Source organism: Delphinus delphis, chromosome 2 (assembly GCF_949987515.2).
Source record: "Delphinus delphis chromosome 2, mDelDel1.2, whole genome shotgun sequence".
NCBI classification, from domain to species: Eukaryota; Metazoa; Chordata; class Mammalia; order Artiodactyla; family Delphinidae; genus Delphinus; species Delphinus delphis.
In genome coordinates this window covers 85,761,433-85,777,903 of record NC_082684.1, presented here as the reverse complement: position 1 = coordinate 85,777,903, position 16,471 = coordinate 85,761,433, and the positions used below count along the sequence as shown (strand labels likewise).

Genomic DNA, 16,471 nt, shown 5'->3' with positions numbered 1-16,471 from the left:
TTTATTTTGGGGGGCACGATTTTGAAAGGTTTTTTTTTTTTTTTTTACATTCCCTTTCTGATATTTCATTACTATTGTAAAGAAATACAACTGATTTCTATAGGAACATTGTTTTTAATTTTATGCTGTTATGCCTAATATTGCAATGAATACTCTTGGCTATAAATCTTAGTATATCTAGCTTTTTTCTTAGAATAGCTGTCTGAGCATGAATTACTGCATCAGAAGTTATGAATATTTTTCAAGTTTATATGTACTCATTTTTATACTAATTAATTAAATTAATTTATTTATTTTTGGCTGCATTGGGTCTTGGTTGCAGCACACAGGCTTTCTCTAGTTGCAGCGAGCAGGGCCTCCTTTTCGTTGCAGTGCAAGGGCTTCTCATTGTGGTGGCTTCTCTTGTTGTGGAGCATGGGCTCTAGGCACGCAGGCTTCAGTAGTTGTGCACAAGCTCAGTAGTTGTGGCTTGCGGGCTCTAGAGTGCAGGCTCAGTTGTTGTGGCACACGGGCTTAGGTGCTCTGCAGCATGTGGAATCTTCCCAGACCAGGGCTTGAATCCGTGACCCCTGCATTGACAGATGGTTTCTTAACTACTGAGCCACCAGGGAAGTCCCTGTATATACTCTTGACAAATGTACTTTGTGTGTGTGTGTATGCTGTATATATTAAATATATATATATACACACACACACACAAAGGAGTGTACGTGTGTGTATATATATTCCTATTCAGAAAAGTTATTTCAAATTAGACTCCCATTAGGGAGTCTAATATAAGGATTATTATTTCATTAAACCATTGATAAAACTAAGTATTACTATTAAAAACAAATAAATATGATAGGAAAAAGTTTCTTTTTTTTATCTAGTGAAGCTGAACTCATAAAATATATAGCCAACATCTATATTTTTTTGTGAATTGTATATGAACTTGGACCAATTTTCATTTGGAGTATTAGTCTTTATCTTGCAGATATTTAAATATTTTACTCAATAATGGCTGTCAGTCCTTTGTCATTGTTATTATAAGTTTTTTTTCCAGTTTGAGGTTTGCTTTTTTAATTTTTATGATAATTTTTGACGTGCAGAAATATGTAACATTTGTGGTCAAATCTAGCATTTTTCTCCTCCATAGAAGATGTCTTTTATCTCTCTTATGCCTAGAAAATCCTTGTTTATCCTAAGATTTAGAAAATATTCACCTGTATTTTCTTTTTTTAAATAGATTTTTTAAAATATTTAACTCTTTAATCCACTTGGAAGTAAAAATCTGTTTTGAAAGTATTCTTGTTTTGGTTTTTTATTTTTTAACCTTGTTTATGGAATAATCCTATATATTCTTTTCCATTTTGGTTTATCCCAGGAGATTGGTTATAGTTCCCTGTGCTATACAGTAGGACCTTGGTGTTTATCCATTCTAAATGTAATCGTTTGCATCTACCAATCCCAAACTCCCAGTCCATCTCTCTCCCCCCACCCGACCGCCCCCTTGGCAACCGCAAGTCTGATCTCTGTCTGTAGGTCTATTTCTGTTTTGTAGATAAGTTCATTTGTGCCATATTTTAGATTCCACATATAAGTGATATCATATGGTATTTGTCTTTCTCTTTCTGACATACTTCACTTAGTATAATAATGTCTAGTTGCATCCATGTTGCTGCAAATGGCATTATTTCATTCTTTTTATGGCTTAGTAGTATTCCATTATATATATGTACCATATCTTCTTTATCCATTCATCTGTCAGTGGACATTTAGGTTGTTTCCATGTTTTGGCTATTGTGAATAGTGGTGCTGTTAACATAGGGGTGCATGTATCTTTTTGAATTATGATTTTGTCCAGGAATATGCCCAGGAGTAGGATTGCTAGATCATATGGTAATTCTACTTTTAGTTTTTTGAGTAACTGCCATACTGTTTTCCATAGTGGCTGTACCAACTTACGTTCCCACCAACAGTATAGGAGGGTTCCCTTTTCTCCATACCCTCTCCAGCTTTTGTTATTTGTAGACTTTTTAATGATGGCCATTCTGACTGGTGTGAGGTGATACCTTATCATAGTTTTAATTTGCATTTCTCTAATAATTAGTGATGTTGAGCATCTTTTCATGTGCCTATTGGCCATCTGTATGTTTTCTTTGGAGAAATGTCTGTTAAGGTCTTCTGCCTATCTTTCAGTTGGGTTGGGTGTTTTTTTGTTGTTGAGTTGTATGAGCTGTTTGTGTATTTTGGAGATTAAGCCCTTGTCAGTCACATCATTTGCAAATGTTTTCTCCCATTCCTAGGTTGTCTTTTTGTTTTCATTTTTGTTTTAATGATTTCCTTTGTTGTGCAAAAGCTTGTAAGTTTGATTAGGTCCCATTTGTTTATTTTTGTTTTTATTTCTATTGCCTTGGGAGACTGATCTAAGAAAACATTGGTACAATTTATGTCAGAGAATGTTTTGCCTATGCTCTCTTCTAGGAGTTTTATGGTGTCATGTCTTATGTTTAAGTCTATAAGCCATTTTGAGTTTATTTTTGTGCATGCTGTGAGGTTGTGTTCTAACTTCGTCAGATTTACAAGCAGCTGTCCAACTTTCCTGGCAACACTTGCTGAAGAGACTTTTTCCTGTTTTATATTCTTGCCTCCTTTTTTGAAGATTAATTGACTGTAGGTGTGTAGGTTTATTTCTGGGCTCTCTATTCTGTTCCATTGATCCGTATGTCTATTTTTGTACCAATACCGCACTGTTTTGTTTATTGTAGCTTTGTAGTATTGTCTAAAGTCTGGGAGAGTTATGCCTCCTGCTTTGTTTTCTCCCCCCCCCCCAGGATTGCTTTGGCAATATGGTTTATATGGTTCCATATAAATTTTTTGATTATTCTAGTTTTGTGAAAAATGTCATGGGTAATTTGATAAGGATTGCATTAAATCTGTAGATTCCTTTGGGTAGCATAACCATTTTAACAATATTAATTCTTCCAATCCAAGAGCATGGTATATCTTTCCATTTCTTTGAATCCTCTTTAATTTCCTTTATTAATGTTTTATAGTTCTCAGCGTATAAGTCTTTCACCTCCTTGGTCAGGTTTATTCCTAGGTATTTTGTGTGTGTGTGTGTGTGTGTGTGTGTGTGTGTGTGTGTGTGTGTGATTTTAAAAGGTATTGTTTTTTTACATTCCCTTTCTGATATTTCATTGTTAGTGTAAAGAAATGCAGTCAATTTCTGAATGTTAATCTTGTATATCCTGCTACTTGGCTAAATTCATTTATTAGATCTAGTAGTTTTTGGGTGGAGTCCTTAGGGTTTTCTATATACAGTATCATGTCATCTGCATATAGTGACAATTTCACCTCTTCCCTTCCAATTCGGATACCTTTTTATTTCTTTTTCTTGTCTAACTCTTGTGTCTAGGACTTCCAATACTATGTCAAATAGAAGTGGTGAGGGTGGGCATCCTTGTCTTGTTTCAGATTTTAGCGGGAAGACATTCGGCTTTTCACCATTGAGTATTATATTGGCTGTGGGTTGTCATAAATGGCTTTTATTATGTGAGATGTGTTCCCTCTTTACCCACTTTGGTGAGAGTTTTTATCATGAATCGATGTTGAGTTTTTTCAAATGCTTTTTCTGCATCTATTGAGATGATCATGTGGTTTTTGACTTTTATTTATGTGGTGTGTCACATTAATTGATTTGTGTATGTTGAGCCATCCTTGTGAACTTGGGATGAATCCCACCTTGGTTGTGGTGTATGACCTTTTTTATGTGTTGTTGGATTTGTTTTGCTAATATTTTGTTGAGAATTTTTGCATCTATATTCATCAAAGATATTGGCATGTAATTTTCTTTTTTGGTGTTATCTTTGCTGATTTTGGTATCACGGTGATGGTGGCTTCATAGAATGTCTTTGAGAGTGTTCCCTCATCTTCAGTCTTTTGGAAGAGTTTGAAAATAATCAATATAAGTTCTTTGTGTGTTTGGTAGAATTCGTTCATGAAGCCATCTGGTCTTGGACTATTTTTTTAAATATAAATTTATTTATTTATTTTTGGCTGTGTTGGGTCTTCATTGCTACACACAGGCTTTCTCTAGTTGTGGTGAGTGGGGGCTACTCTTCATTGCAGTGCATGGGCTTCTTATTGTGGTAGCTTCTCTTGTTGTGGAGCATAGGCTCTAGGCACATGGGCTTCAGTAGTTGTGGCACGTGGGCTCTAGAGCACAGGCCCAGTAGTTGTGGCACACAGGCTTAGTTGCTCTGCGGCATGTGGGATCTTCCTGGACCAGGGCTTGAACCCATGTCCCATGTATTGGCAGGCGGATCATTAACCTCTGCACCACCAGGGAAGTGCCTGGTCTTGGACTTTTGCTTGTAGGGAGTTTTTTTTTAATTACAGATTCGATTTTACTTTTAGTGGTCAGTCTATTCAAATCATCTATTTCTTCTTGATTCCCTTTTGATGGGCTGTATATTTCTAGAAAGTTGTCCATTTCTTCTAGGCTGTCAAATTTGTTGGCATATAATTGTGCATGGTATTCTCTTATGGTGTTTTGTATTTCTCCGGTATCAGTTAAGATTTCTCCTTTTTCATTTCTTATTTTGTTTATTTGGGTTCTCTCTCTTTTCTTGGTGAGCCTGGCCAGAGGTTTATCCATTTTGTTTACCCTTTCAAAGAACCAGGTCTTGGTTTATTGGCTTTTTCTGTTGTTTTTTAAATCTCAATTTTATTTATTTCTTCCGTGATTTTTATTATTTCCTTCCTTCTGCTGACTTTAGGTTTTGTTTGTTCTTCTTTTTCTAATTCTTTTAGGTGGTAGTTTAAGTTGTTTATTTGAGATTTTTCTCATTTTGTGAGGCAGGCCTGTGTCACTATGAACTTCCCTCTAAGAACTGCTTTTGCAGTATCCCATAGATTTTGTATGGCTGTGTTTTCATTGTCATTTGTCTCAAGGTATTTTTTTAATTTCCTTTTTGATTTCTTCGTTGACCCATCGTTTTTTTTAGTAACATGTTGTTCAGTCTCCATGTAGTCGTTTTTTTTCTCATTTCTTTTCCCATGGTTGATTCCTAGTTTCAGGTCATTGTGGTCAGAGAAGATGCTTGAAATAATTTCTGTACTCTTAAATTCATTGAGGTTAGTTTTGTGCCTTAGTATGTGGTCAGTCCTAGAGAATGTTCCATGTGCGCTTGAAAAGAATGTGTATTCTGTTTTTTGGGGACGTAATGTGCTGTAAATATCAATTAAGTCTAACTGTTCTATTGTATCATTTAGGATCTCTGTTGCCTTATTGATTTTCTTCTAGACGATCTGTCCATTGATGTGAGTGAGGTGTTAAAGTTTCCTACTATTACTGTATTCCCATCAATTTATGTCTGTTAGTATTTGTTTTATGTATTTGGGTGCTCCTATATTACGTGCATATATGTTGATGAGTATAAAATCCTCTTGTATTGATCTTTTTATCATTACATAGTGCCCTTCTTTATCTTTCTTTATAGCCTTTGTTTTAAAGTCTTTGTTTTCTGATATGAGTATTGCAACTCCTGTTTTCTTGTCATTTCTGTTTGCATGAAATATCTTTTTCCATCCCCTCACTTTCAATCTGTGTGTGCCCTTTGCCCTAGGGTGGGTCTCTTACAGGCAGCATATCGTAGGCTCTTGTTTTTTTAATCCAGTCTGCCATTTTATGTCTTTTGATTGGAGCATTCAGTCCATTGAATCCCCTCACTTTCAATCTATGTGTGCCCTTTGCCCTAGGGTGGGTCTCTTATAGGCAGCATATTGTAGGCTCTTGTTTTTTTAATCCAGTCTGCCATTTTATGTCTTTTGATTGGCGCATTCAGTCCATTGACATTTAAGGTAATTATTGATGCACACATATTGCCGTTTGAAACCTTGTTTTCCAGTTGATTGTTTCTTCTTTGTTCCTTTCTTTTTGTGGTTTATTTCCTTTTATTTTATGGTTGTGTCCTCTTCTTTTTGTGACTCTATTGTGTGTTTTTAATTTGTAGTTGCCCTGTTTTTCAAGTATGTTAACCCCTTCCTCTATCTGCTTGCTTTAGACGGATAGTCATATGGGTTCAAACACATGCTTAAAAAAAAAAAATCTGCATTTTCTTACTCTCCTTCCCCACATTTTATGATTTTGATGTCCTTTTTTACATCTTCATGTTTATCCTTTTGATGTTCTTTGTGTTTATCATCGCTTTCACAAATAGGTTTTTTTTTTCTTTCTTTTTGATCTGTATACTGGCTAATTTAAGTGATTTACTTTCCAGTTGTGATTTCCTCCTTCCTATATCTTCCTGCTCCTTTTCTATTTAGAGAAGACCTTTCAATATTTCTTTTAGGATAGGTTTAGTATTGCTGTATTCTTTTAGTTTTTGCTTGTCTGAGAAATTCTTTATTTCTCCTTCTATTTTAAATGATAATCTTGCTGGGTGGAGTATTCTAGGTCACATGTTTTTCCCTTTCAAGACTTCGAATATATTTTGCCCCTCCCTTCTGGCCTGCAGTGTTTCTGTAGAGAAATCAGCTGATAGCCATATGGGTGTTCCCTTGTAATTAACTCTTTGTTTTTCTCTTGCTGCCATTAGAATCCTCTCTTTATCTTTAATTTTTGCCATTTTTATTATAATATGTCTTAGTGTAGGTCTGTTTGGGTTCATCTTGTTTGGGACCCTCTGTGCTTCCTATATCTGGATATCTGTTTCCTTCTTTAGATTTGGGAAGTTTTCAGCCATAATTTCTTCAAATACATTTTCGATCCCCTTTTCTCTTTCTTCTCCTTCTGGAATCCCTATTATGCATAGACTGACCCACTTTATATTAGCCCATAGGTCTCTTGTTTTGCTTTCATTTTTTTTTTTTTTTAATTCTGCTTTTTGTCTGCTGTTTTGATTGGGTAGTTTCCATTATTCTGTCTTCCAGATCACTTGTCCTTTCTTCTGCATTATTCATTCTGCTATTCAATGCCTTTAGCTCAGCTTTCATCTCAGCAAATTAATTTTCTAATTTTTCTTGGCTCCTCCTTTTACTTTCTAGTTCCTTTTTACAGTAATCTGCATTTTTGTCGATAGCCTTTCTTAATTCCTTCAGTATTTTCATTGCTTCCTTTTTGAACTCGGTGTCTATTAGACTGAAAAGGTCTGTTTCATTGTTTGTTCCTTCAGGGGAATTCTCTTGGTCTTTTAACTGGGTGTGGTTCCTCTGCTTCTTCATTTTGCTTTTATTTCTCTTACTCTGTGAGTTTAGGAGAAACAATTATTTACCGTAGTCTTGGAGGGCTATTTATATGAATAGCTTGTGGGGGGTTAATATATTTTTGCGCGAGGGCTGTTTTTGATTTGGATGCTTGCTGTCTCTTTCCTCAGCATGTGCTGGCCATTTCCCCTTGATAGCAGGTGTGCAGGTGCGGGGCCTGCCCACGGAAGTATGCTGCTTTTGATTCCTGTAAACTTCCTCTCCCTTTGTTCTCCTTTCCTTCCTTTCCCTTTCTTCCACCCTCCTTCCAGAGCAGCATGGAAGGTGGAGAGGAGCAGCTCCAGATGATGGCATAGGTTAGACAGCACTGTGCCTTCAGCGTATCCCAGCCTGAAGTAGTTTAAATTCCACTCATAGCTGGAAAAATAGAGGTATGAAAGGCTTTACCCAGCAAGTTCCAAATACTTGGTCCAACAGGCCATTCCAGTTTTTCTTGGTGCACTCCCTTAGAGCAGTTACAAGGATGATGTCATCTGAACAAACAGTCCTGGTGATAATATGTCAATGATTTAACTAAGGGAAAACAAAAATGAAAAGAAAAGTTAGGTTTCACACTTAAGGAAGACACAGAGTTTTAAAATGGAAGTAAAGCTTGGCCTGACTTAGTTTTTCAATAACTCAAAGAAGATTAAATATTTAAAGTAATCTTGTAATAACTTTTAATGGAATATAATATGTAAAAATACTAGATCACTGTGCTGCACACCTGAAACTAATATAATGTTGTAAATCACTATAATTCAATAAAAATAAATAAATAAGCTAAAAACTTTTTAGAGTAGATGCTTCCTCAGAGATATTTATCTCAGCATTATTTATTTATTTGAAGTATAGTTGATGTAGAATGTTGTGTTAGTTTCTAGTGTACAGCAAAGTGATTCATATATATATATATATATATATATATATATATATATATGTGTGTGTGTGTATACTCTTTTCCAGATTCTTTTCCATTATGGGTTAATACAAGATATCGACTGTAGTTCCCCGTGCTGTACTGTAGGTCCTTATCTATTTTATATATAGTAGTGTGTATCTGTTAATCCCAGGCTCCCAATTTACCCTCCCCCCTGCCCTTTCCCCTTTGGTAACCATAAGTTTGTTTTCTATCAGCATTATTTTTAATAGCAAGAAACAGGAAGCTATTTCAATGCCCAACAGAAAGGAAATGGCAGGCTAAACTGATGCATACTCACCTCAGAATAGTATGCAGCCATTAAAACTTGTGTTTTCAAATAATTTTTAATGGTGTGAGGAAAAACTAATGGTGAAAAGTCTAGATGCAAAATTGTTTAAATGTTTTGATCCCAATTTTATGAAGAAAAAATTATACCTGCAGAAAATGACTGGATGGAAGCATATCAAAATGTTCAAATTAGTCATTGTCCTGTATTAATGTGGTCCTGTGCAAGCTGCTTAACTTGTCATAAGCGCAGTTTTCTCTTCTATAAGCTAGGGATAAAAATACCTGCTCCAGCAACAGGGAGGGTGAAAGGATAAAGCCTATGTGTGAAATGCCTTATAAACTGTTGTTTGTAAGATTATTATCATTATTATTAGTATTTCATCATAATCTGTTGTTTGGTGGTGTCTACAAGCAGTGGTGGTAGTGGTGGTGGTGGTGGTACTCATTGCTAGGAAATAATGATATATTCTGGACCATTTTTATAAGACTTGTGATAATAAATGTTTGATTCTTCTGGCATTTCCATTTCTTGGTATTAAACATGAGGATAAACAAAAACTGCTTTAAAAACATCATTTCCAGATTTAGGACAAATCAGAGTTGAAAGACTAACACTTTCTTTTCAGTCCCTTTCCTAGTGAAATGGTGGGTCAGGTATTAACAATCAAAAATACATTATGTAAAACCTTCCAACACATTATAAATTGAAATGTATTTAAATTCATAGCCCTGGATTTAAAAATCAGGAAATAAAACTGTTTCTCTTGCTGAACTCAAAAGTTGTATACTTCAGATATTTTTTTCACAACTCTGTGGTTTAAAACCTTAGTAATGCTCAAAGGAACAAAATGACCGTTGGAGTTAAATGCTCTTTTAAAAAATGTCCCAAACCACAGCAATGAATTAAACCTCTAAACTCTCTGCACAGATGCCATTGTATGCACAAATATTTTAAAATCTCATTTAGCGTTACACAAGCCATTTCTCTTTCTCATTTCTGGCTTGAGAATTTAAAAAATATTGCTCATAAAACACCCCAGATAGATGTGCCATATTGCTTTTTAGAGTGCTTACTTAATGATTGAATACCAACTAAAAAGTCTTAGATTTGTGTATTTGTTATGATTCACAAAACCCATTCCTGTAAACACGCCTGTTGGAGGTTGATAGCCTCTTAAGTTCTGATTTAGGGCAGGTAGTGCTCTCACAGGACTAATAGAAATCCTAGGTTCTAATAAACGATTTAATCTATTCGAACCTTTGTTTTCTCATCTGTAAAATGGGGGGTAAAAATAGTACCTACCCCATAAGGAACTTAGGATTAAATAAGTTTATTCATATAAAGACTTTAGTACATAACAAGTTCTCAAACGTTAGGTATATTACTAAAATAATTAATGCCTTTTCCATTATTTCAAGCACAAGTGTGACAGACAAAACCCAGACAGAATGCATGGGTGAATACCCAGGGGAGACGAGGTTTGCAGCTGGAATTTTGGATGTCTATCATTGAGTAATGTGCCTCTTCTAGTTTGTTTGTTTGCTTGTTTTTTAGTTATTCTTAAGCTCGTCTTTGAGAGGATGGTGCTTGGGTATGTTGAGGGACTTTTCGTCGTCTTGAAGATTTTTGTTCTTCCCCTGTCACAAATGACAAATTTTTTTTTAGCACCTTTATTGGAGTATAATTGCTTTACAATGGTGTGTTCGTTTCTGCTTTACAACAAAGTGAATCAGCTATACATATACATATATCCCCATATCTCTTCCCTCTTGCGTCTCCCTCCCTCCAACCCTCCCTATCCCACCCCTCTAGGTGGTCACAGAGCACCGAGCTGATCTCCCTGTGCTATGTGGCTGCTTCCCACTAGCTCTCTATTTTACATTTGGTAGTGTATATATGTCCATGCCACTCTCTCACTTCGTCCCAGCTTACCCTTCCCCCTCCCCATGTCCTCAAGTCCATTCTCTACATCTACATCTTTATGCCTGTCCTGCCCCTAGGTTCTTTAGAACCTTTTTTTTTTTTTTAGATTCCATATATGTGTGTTAGCATATGGCATTTGTTTTTCTCTGTCTGACTTACTTCACTCTGTATGACAGACACTAGGTCCATCCACCTCACTACAAATAACTCAATTTCATTTCTTTTTATGGCTGGGTAATATTCCATTGTATGTATATGCCACATCTTTTTTATCCATTCATCTGTCGATGGACACTCAGGTTGCTTCCATGTCCTGGCTATTGTAAATAGAGCTGCAATGAATACTGTGGTATATGTCTCTTTCTGAATTATGGTTTTCTCAGGGTATATGCCCAGTAGTGGGATTGCTGTGTCGTATGGTAGTTCTATTTTTAGTTTTTTAAGGAACCTCCATACTGTTCTCCATAGTGGCTGAACCAATTCACATTCCCACCAACAGTGCAAGAGGGCTCCCTTTTCTCCACACCCTCTCCAGCATTTATTGTTTGTAGATTTTCTGATGATGGCCATTCTGACTGGTGTGAGGTGATACCTCATTGTAGTTTTGATTTGCATTTCTCTAATGATTAGTGATGTTGAGCATCCTTTCATGTGTTTATGGGCAATCTGTGCATCTTCTTTGGAGAAATGTCTATTTAGGTCTTCTGCCTATTTTTGGATTGGGTTGTTTGTTTTTTTGATATTGAGCTGCATGAGCTGCTTGTATATTTTGGAGATTAATCCTTTGTCAGTTGCTTCGTTTGCAAATACTTTCTCCCATTCTGAGGGTTGTCTTTTCGTCTTGTTTATGGTTTCCTTAGCTGTGCAAAAGCTTTTAAGTCTCATTAGGTCCCATCACAAATGACAATTTTTTCTATGAAGTCAAAAAGAAATTTTCTAACCTAAGCAGTGGAAGAAGAAAGACGCTGTCTACATATAGCCTTGCATGAAAGCAGCTCCTTGACCTGGGCTGAGCACAGCAGCCAGGGTGCCAGGAGCCACTTGGATGCAACCGAACCGTGGCCCTCAGCAGACAGGGACAAAGCAGTGTCAGGTCCCACCACTCCCTCTGTCCAGCTGCTTAGAGTCCAAATGTCTGCCCCTTTTTTCATTGATGACTTGGCTGGAGACTCTTGGGAGCAGTCGCCACTGGAGTTAGCAGCCCTCTCTGAGTACACAGGAAAAGGAGAGTGAGGTGGACCCGGGGACAAAACCCAGCCCAACGCACAGGATGCTCGTGCGGTGGGCTCGCTGACTCTGAACTGTAGGGGAGTCTTTTCTTGTTCCTTTGAATTCCTGTTACTGCAGATAACACCACAAAGTCTCTGGAACTTGTAGCTTTGGGAAAGCCTCTGAGGTGTCCAAAAAAAAAAAAGTAGTATCACAGTTGATCAGTGTCATGCATGTGGCTGGGTGGGTAACCCGTTTCGGTGCATCACACCTCAGATCCACTCAGACTCTTCCTTTCAAGGTTGCTGGGTTTGAACCTCATCTCTTCATTCTCACTTTGTTCACATCAGATACTCTGTGTCATGGCTGTTCTTAGTTCCCTCACCGCATGTGACACATGCCTGCCTGCCCAGGGGTGTGACTGAAGTATATCTGAGTTTCACAGTCCCCCAGCGTAGCAATGCATTTGTTTTCCGTTTGGGGAGGGTGTCTTTTTGGCTACTCCATGCAGCTTGTGAGATCTTAGTTCCCCGAACAGAGGCTGAACCTGGGCCCTGGCAGTGAGAGCGCTAAGTCCTAACCACTGGTCCGCCAGGCAAGTCCCTCAATCCCCCAATGTAAAAACTCTTCTGGGCAATCAGCTGAGAGTGTCATGTATTAACTCATGTATCTGACAGGTCCTACTCGGGGTCCCAGAAGCTGGGCGCTATGTGGGACCCCAAGGCTATGGGGCTGAGCCTGGTATAAAAGCAAAAGCCTCCGGCCAGGAGGAAGGAGCTCCAGGCTCCCAGTCCTGCATGGCCACTCATGAGTTTGACCAGCAACAAGCCCCTTTTTTGGCTATCTTGGCAAGCCAGCCATTGCTGTTAACGTTGACTCTATGGGAAAGTGCCTGTCAGGTTTCAAACCGACACTTAGACCTAACCTTTTTGTGAGTCGTGCGCTGCAGGAAGCCTGGTGACATTGGCTGCTGACATCGGCACATCTCCCCAGTTGTCCCCCTTCCTCGGTGTCTCCCACAGGCCTCCTGGCACTGCCTCATCCAGGCGATGGGGTGTGGAAATCTAACTGCACGTGGGATGGGTGTGATCTGGACTTGACTTCTAGCTTTGCTGTTGAATGGTTTCAGACTTAAGATCTCAGAGTGGCTGTAAAACTTAAATTTCTAAATTCATATGTGTATGTGAAATCCACACATTCTGCATACGCTCTATAAGTGCTGGAGTTTCACAAAATATGCGATGCTCTCACTGTAGCTTTTATCAGTATTTCTAAGATTTGTGTGGAATTTCATAAGAGATTATAAACATGAACCTTTTGCTCCTAAGAATATTTACTAGTCTACTAGGTGCCTGAAAAAGTTTTGAGATTTTTAAAAAATTAAGTTTCAATATGTTTTGAAAAATAGCATCTTCTCTCCCCAGCTTTTCTCCAGAGAGAATGGGGAGAGCTGGCCCCTTGTTGTTAGGGCAGCCCAGGGACCATGCAGGAGGACGGTTTGGAGAGCTCTTTTCCCTCACTTTGGAGGAAATAATTGGGCCATAGTGCCTTATGGAGGCACCCTGAAACTCCCCTTGTGCGCCTCATCTCTGAACAAACTACCAACTGAAGCCCAGGTTTAAACATATCTGGAGACAGCACAAGACCTAGAGTCTGACTGCCTGCATTCCATCTCCACTGAAACACTTACTGTGTGACCTTGGGCACGTTGCTTAGCCTCTCTGGTGCCTCAGTTTTCCCACCTGTAAAATGGGGGTAATGTTAGTATACACCAGGTAAATAGTGTATACTACACCAGAGTATTGTACTACACCAGGTAAATAATGAGAACAGTTGACTTTTGAACAACACAGGTTAGGAGTGCCAACCCTCTGAGGAGTCAAAAATCCACATATAGCATATGGTTAGCCCTCCATACCCACGTTTCCTCTGTATCCTCAGTACTTCCACATCCACAGATTCAACCACCTGTGGACCATGTAGTACTGTAGTATTTACTACCAAAAAAAATCCACATGTAAGTGGACCCGTGCAGTTCAAACCCATGTTGTTTAAGGGTCGACTGTACTTGGTGAATGCTGGGTGCTGTTATCTGATTTTTTTCACATTTACTCTAAATTTAAGGGACATATTTAAATGTGTCTATTCTGGTGCTCTACAAGTTCATAGAAATGTAGAAACTTTAGATTTAAAAAATAAAAAGATCAAACGTTTAGAGTACAGCCTGCTAAGAGTGCTAAACAATTTCAGTTTTATTTACAGAGAAAAAATGAGTCTAAAGGGTGGCTTAACTTCTTATTCTTAGAAAAATGGCAAAATGGTGTTGGATGGTTGGTAGTTCATTCTTTCCCTCTAACTCTGGAAATAAAATCATAGGTTCTGGGCTTCAATTTGATCAGTCAAGACATTTTAGAAACAAAAGAAATGGTTCAGGACCAAACAGACTGTAAGCTGCAGGAATGGGGAGTTGGAGAAAGTTGTGCATGTTTCTGCCCTGAGCCTCCTCCCAGGGTGAAGGATCATCTCCCTGGCAGGGCGGGGACAAGGCTCTGTCACCTCAAACAGGCATTCTCTTCCACCGCCCCCTCCCCCAGTTGCCGTTCACTGTCCCTGCCAAGTGTTCTCTGAAGGTGTTGGCGTTTCCACCTGTTGCTTGGTGATTAGTGAAAAGTATTCCAAAATACTCCCTCCTTATGTTCCCCTTGGTTGCAAAGGAAGGAGGGAGTTGTCTTTGCATCCCCCATCCCATTCCATCCATACAGGCATACATATACCTAAGTGTGTCCCTACATCCTGGAAAGGAAATCTTGGTGGGGAGGAAGGGAGGGGCTCTGACTGGCTTCAGCTAAATGATGTGCTGGTGGAGGTAGTGGGGAGCTATGTTAGGACACAGCCATTTCCCACAGAGAGCAGACTTTCCCCATAGCTCTACCTCTCGCTCCCTTGCCCCACGCCAGCCATGCCACTGAGCCAGTCCTATGCCCTGTAGCACATCAGTTGGTCTCCTCAGCCCCCTGGATGAACATGCTCAGTGACATCTGCTAGGGCCACTGTATGCAGGTTAAACTGCATGAGGGCACCTGGGCAACGGGGCATATGGGGGGTAAAATCCAGCGAGAGTCCTGCTCACTAAGCTGTGAGCCCTGGCACAGGGCTGGGTCTGCCTAGAGGAAGGGGCATCTTTTTCCAATTTGCACAGAAAGCTAGGGATGACCCTGGTAATATCTAATCCGAGCCCTCCCCTTAGCAGTCTGCATTGCTGCTCAATTCTTTGGCAATCATCTTCCATGGTCATGACTTCCAGGATCCTAAGGGAGCTGTAAAATGCCCAAGGGAGGCTTTTGGGGCCGCACTGACTGCCAGTGATCAGGAAGGAGATGGTTCATCATTTCATTCACTACACTGGGTACCCTTTGTGGGCAGGCATAGTGCTGGGTCTTGGGAATATACATCTGGCCATAGATATGGGCCTGCCTTCAAGGCCCACAAACAGAGAAGTGCAGCACCCACAGTGAGCACCACGGTGGCCACAGGCTCAGGGTGCCTGGGGCCCACAGAGCAGGTGTCCCCAACATGCTAGAGGGACGGGGACGCTTCCCTAAAGGAGGTGGGCCTGAGCAGGGTCTTCCAGGATGCATAGGAGCTGGCTGAGTACTCCTCTCTGGGGTAGTATCTATTGTGCCAATGGAACTGTGACCGGGGATGGCTGTGCTGAGCTAAGGGCCACTTTGAGAAGGCCCAGCAGGTCTGCAAGATGTCTGACTCTTTCACTAGGCTCCTTACACTGGGGGAAAAAATAGTTCTGTAGATTCTAAGCTTTGAAAATTCATTATTAGCACAAGAGTACAATGCCAGTCATTCTCTTTTTCTTGGGGGTTATGTTTTAGGTTTTCAAATGATTATGTTACAAATTGGTAGCCCCAGGAAGCTTTCTGGCCTCTTGCTTTGTGACCGCATGCTAAGTTTCTTTTCTTTTCTCCCTCTCCCAGATACTTACTGGAGCAAGATTTCCCAGGCATGAGGATTGGTCCAGAGCCCACCACCGACTCCTTCATCGCCGTGATGTATGGGGAGACTGAGGGCAGCACCCCAGGGAACGCTTTAGTCGTGGACCCCAAAAAGCCATTTCGAAAGCTTAGTCGCTTTGGAAATGCTTTCCTCAATCGGTAAGGACCATTTGGTCAGGTTGTTTAAGCCTGTTCTTGGAATTCTTGCCCATTACACGTACAGGTCCAAAACCAGAAGAACAGAGCATGTGTGTTCTGAAAGAGAGAAGTTACGAGAAAATTCACTATCATATTCAAATACTAGAAAAATTCTCTTAGGACGCGATCATTTATACTTACTCTGGGTGACTTCAGAGGGCAAAGCTAAGGCCCAGGTTTGGACATTATGAGGCCACACAGTATAAGGAACAAATTTCTAATAATTTGAGCCTCACAGAAATAGATCAAGTTGCCTTGTGAGGTAGTGAGCTCCCTGTGGCTGGCAATGTTACACAGTAGCTGGATGACCGCATCTCAGGCATCGTGTGCTGGGGCCTCCTGCACAGAGAGCTGAACCCAGAGGACCACTGAAGTTCTCCTGACACCCAGACTTAGTCTTGGTTTTTCCAGGACTGGTCACCCCACCTCCTTGGCTGTCCCTTTTGCTTCTCAGTCCCATGCTTTGAGCTGCTTCCTCATTCGTTAGAGCAAGGCAGGGGAGGTAGAGTCAGAATACACAAAACGTTAATTTTGTTGCATAGTCATTATTTCACAGATGTGAAGTTGTAGGATAGCTGAGGTTCTGTCTTGATTGGAGATGTGTATTATTTGTACTACCTTTCACCAGAGTTCCCAATGACACAGTGGGGTACAGGACAGAGGACAAGCTAGCAGGCTGTCCTGGATGCAGCT

General features: G+C 39.7%; 1 protein-coding gene across 1 annotated transcript in view; it reads left to right on the top strand.

Annotated features, from left to right (window-relative positions):
* Positions 1-16,471, top strand: part of EHD4 (EH domain containing 4) — an 89,790-nt gene that overhangs the window by 15,728 nt on the left and 57,591 nt on the right. The window contains exon 2 of the mRNA XM_060005059.1: positions 15,563-15,739. Within this exon, the coding sequence (XP_059861042.1) occupies positions 15,563-15,739 (177 nt within the window). The remainder of the gene's footprint in view (positions 1-15,562; positions 15,740-16,471) is intronic.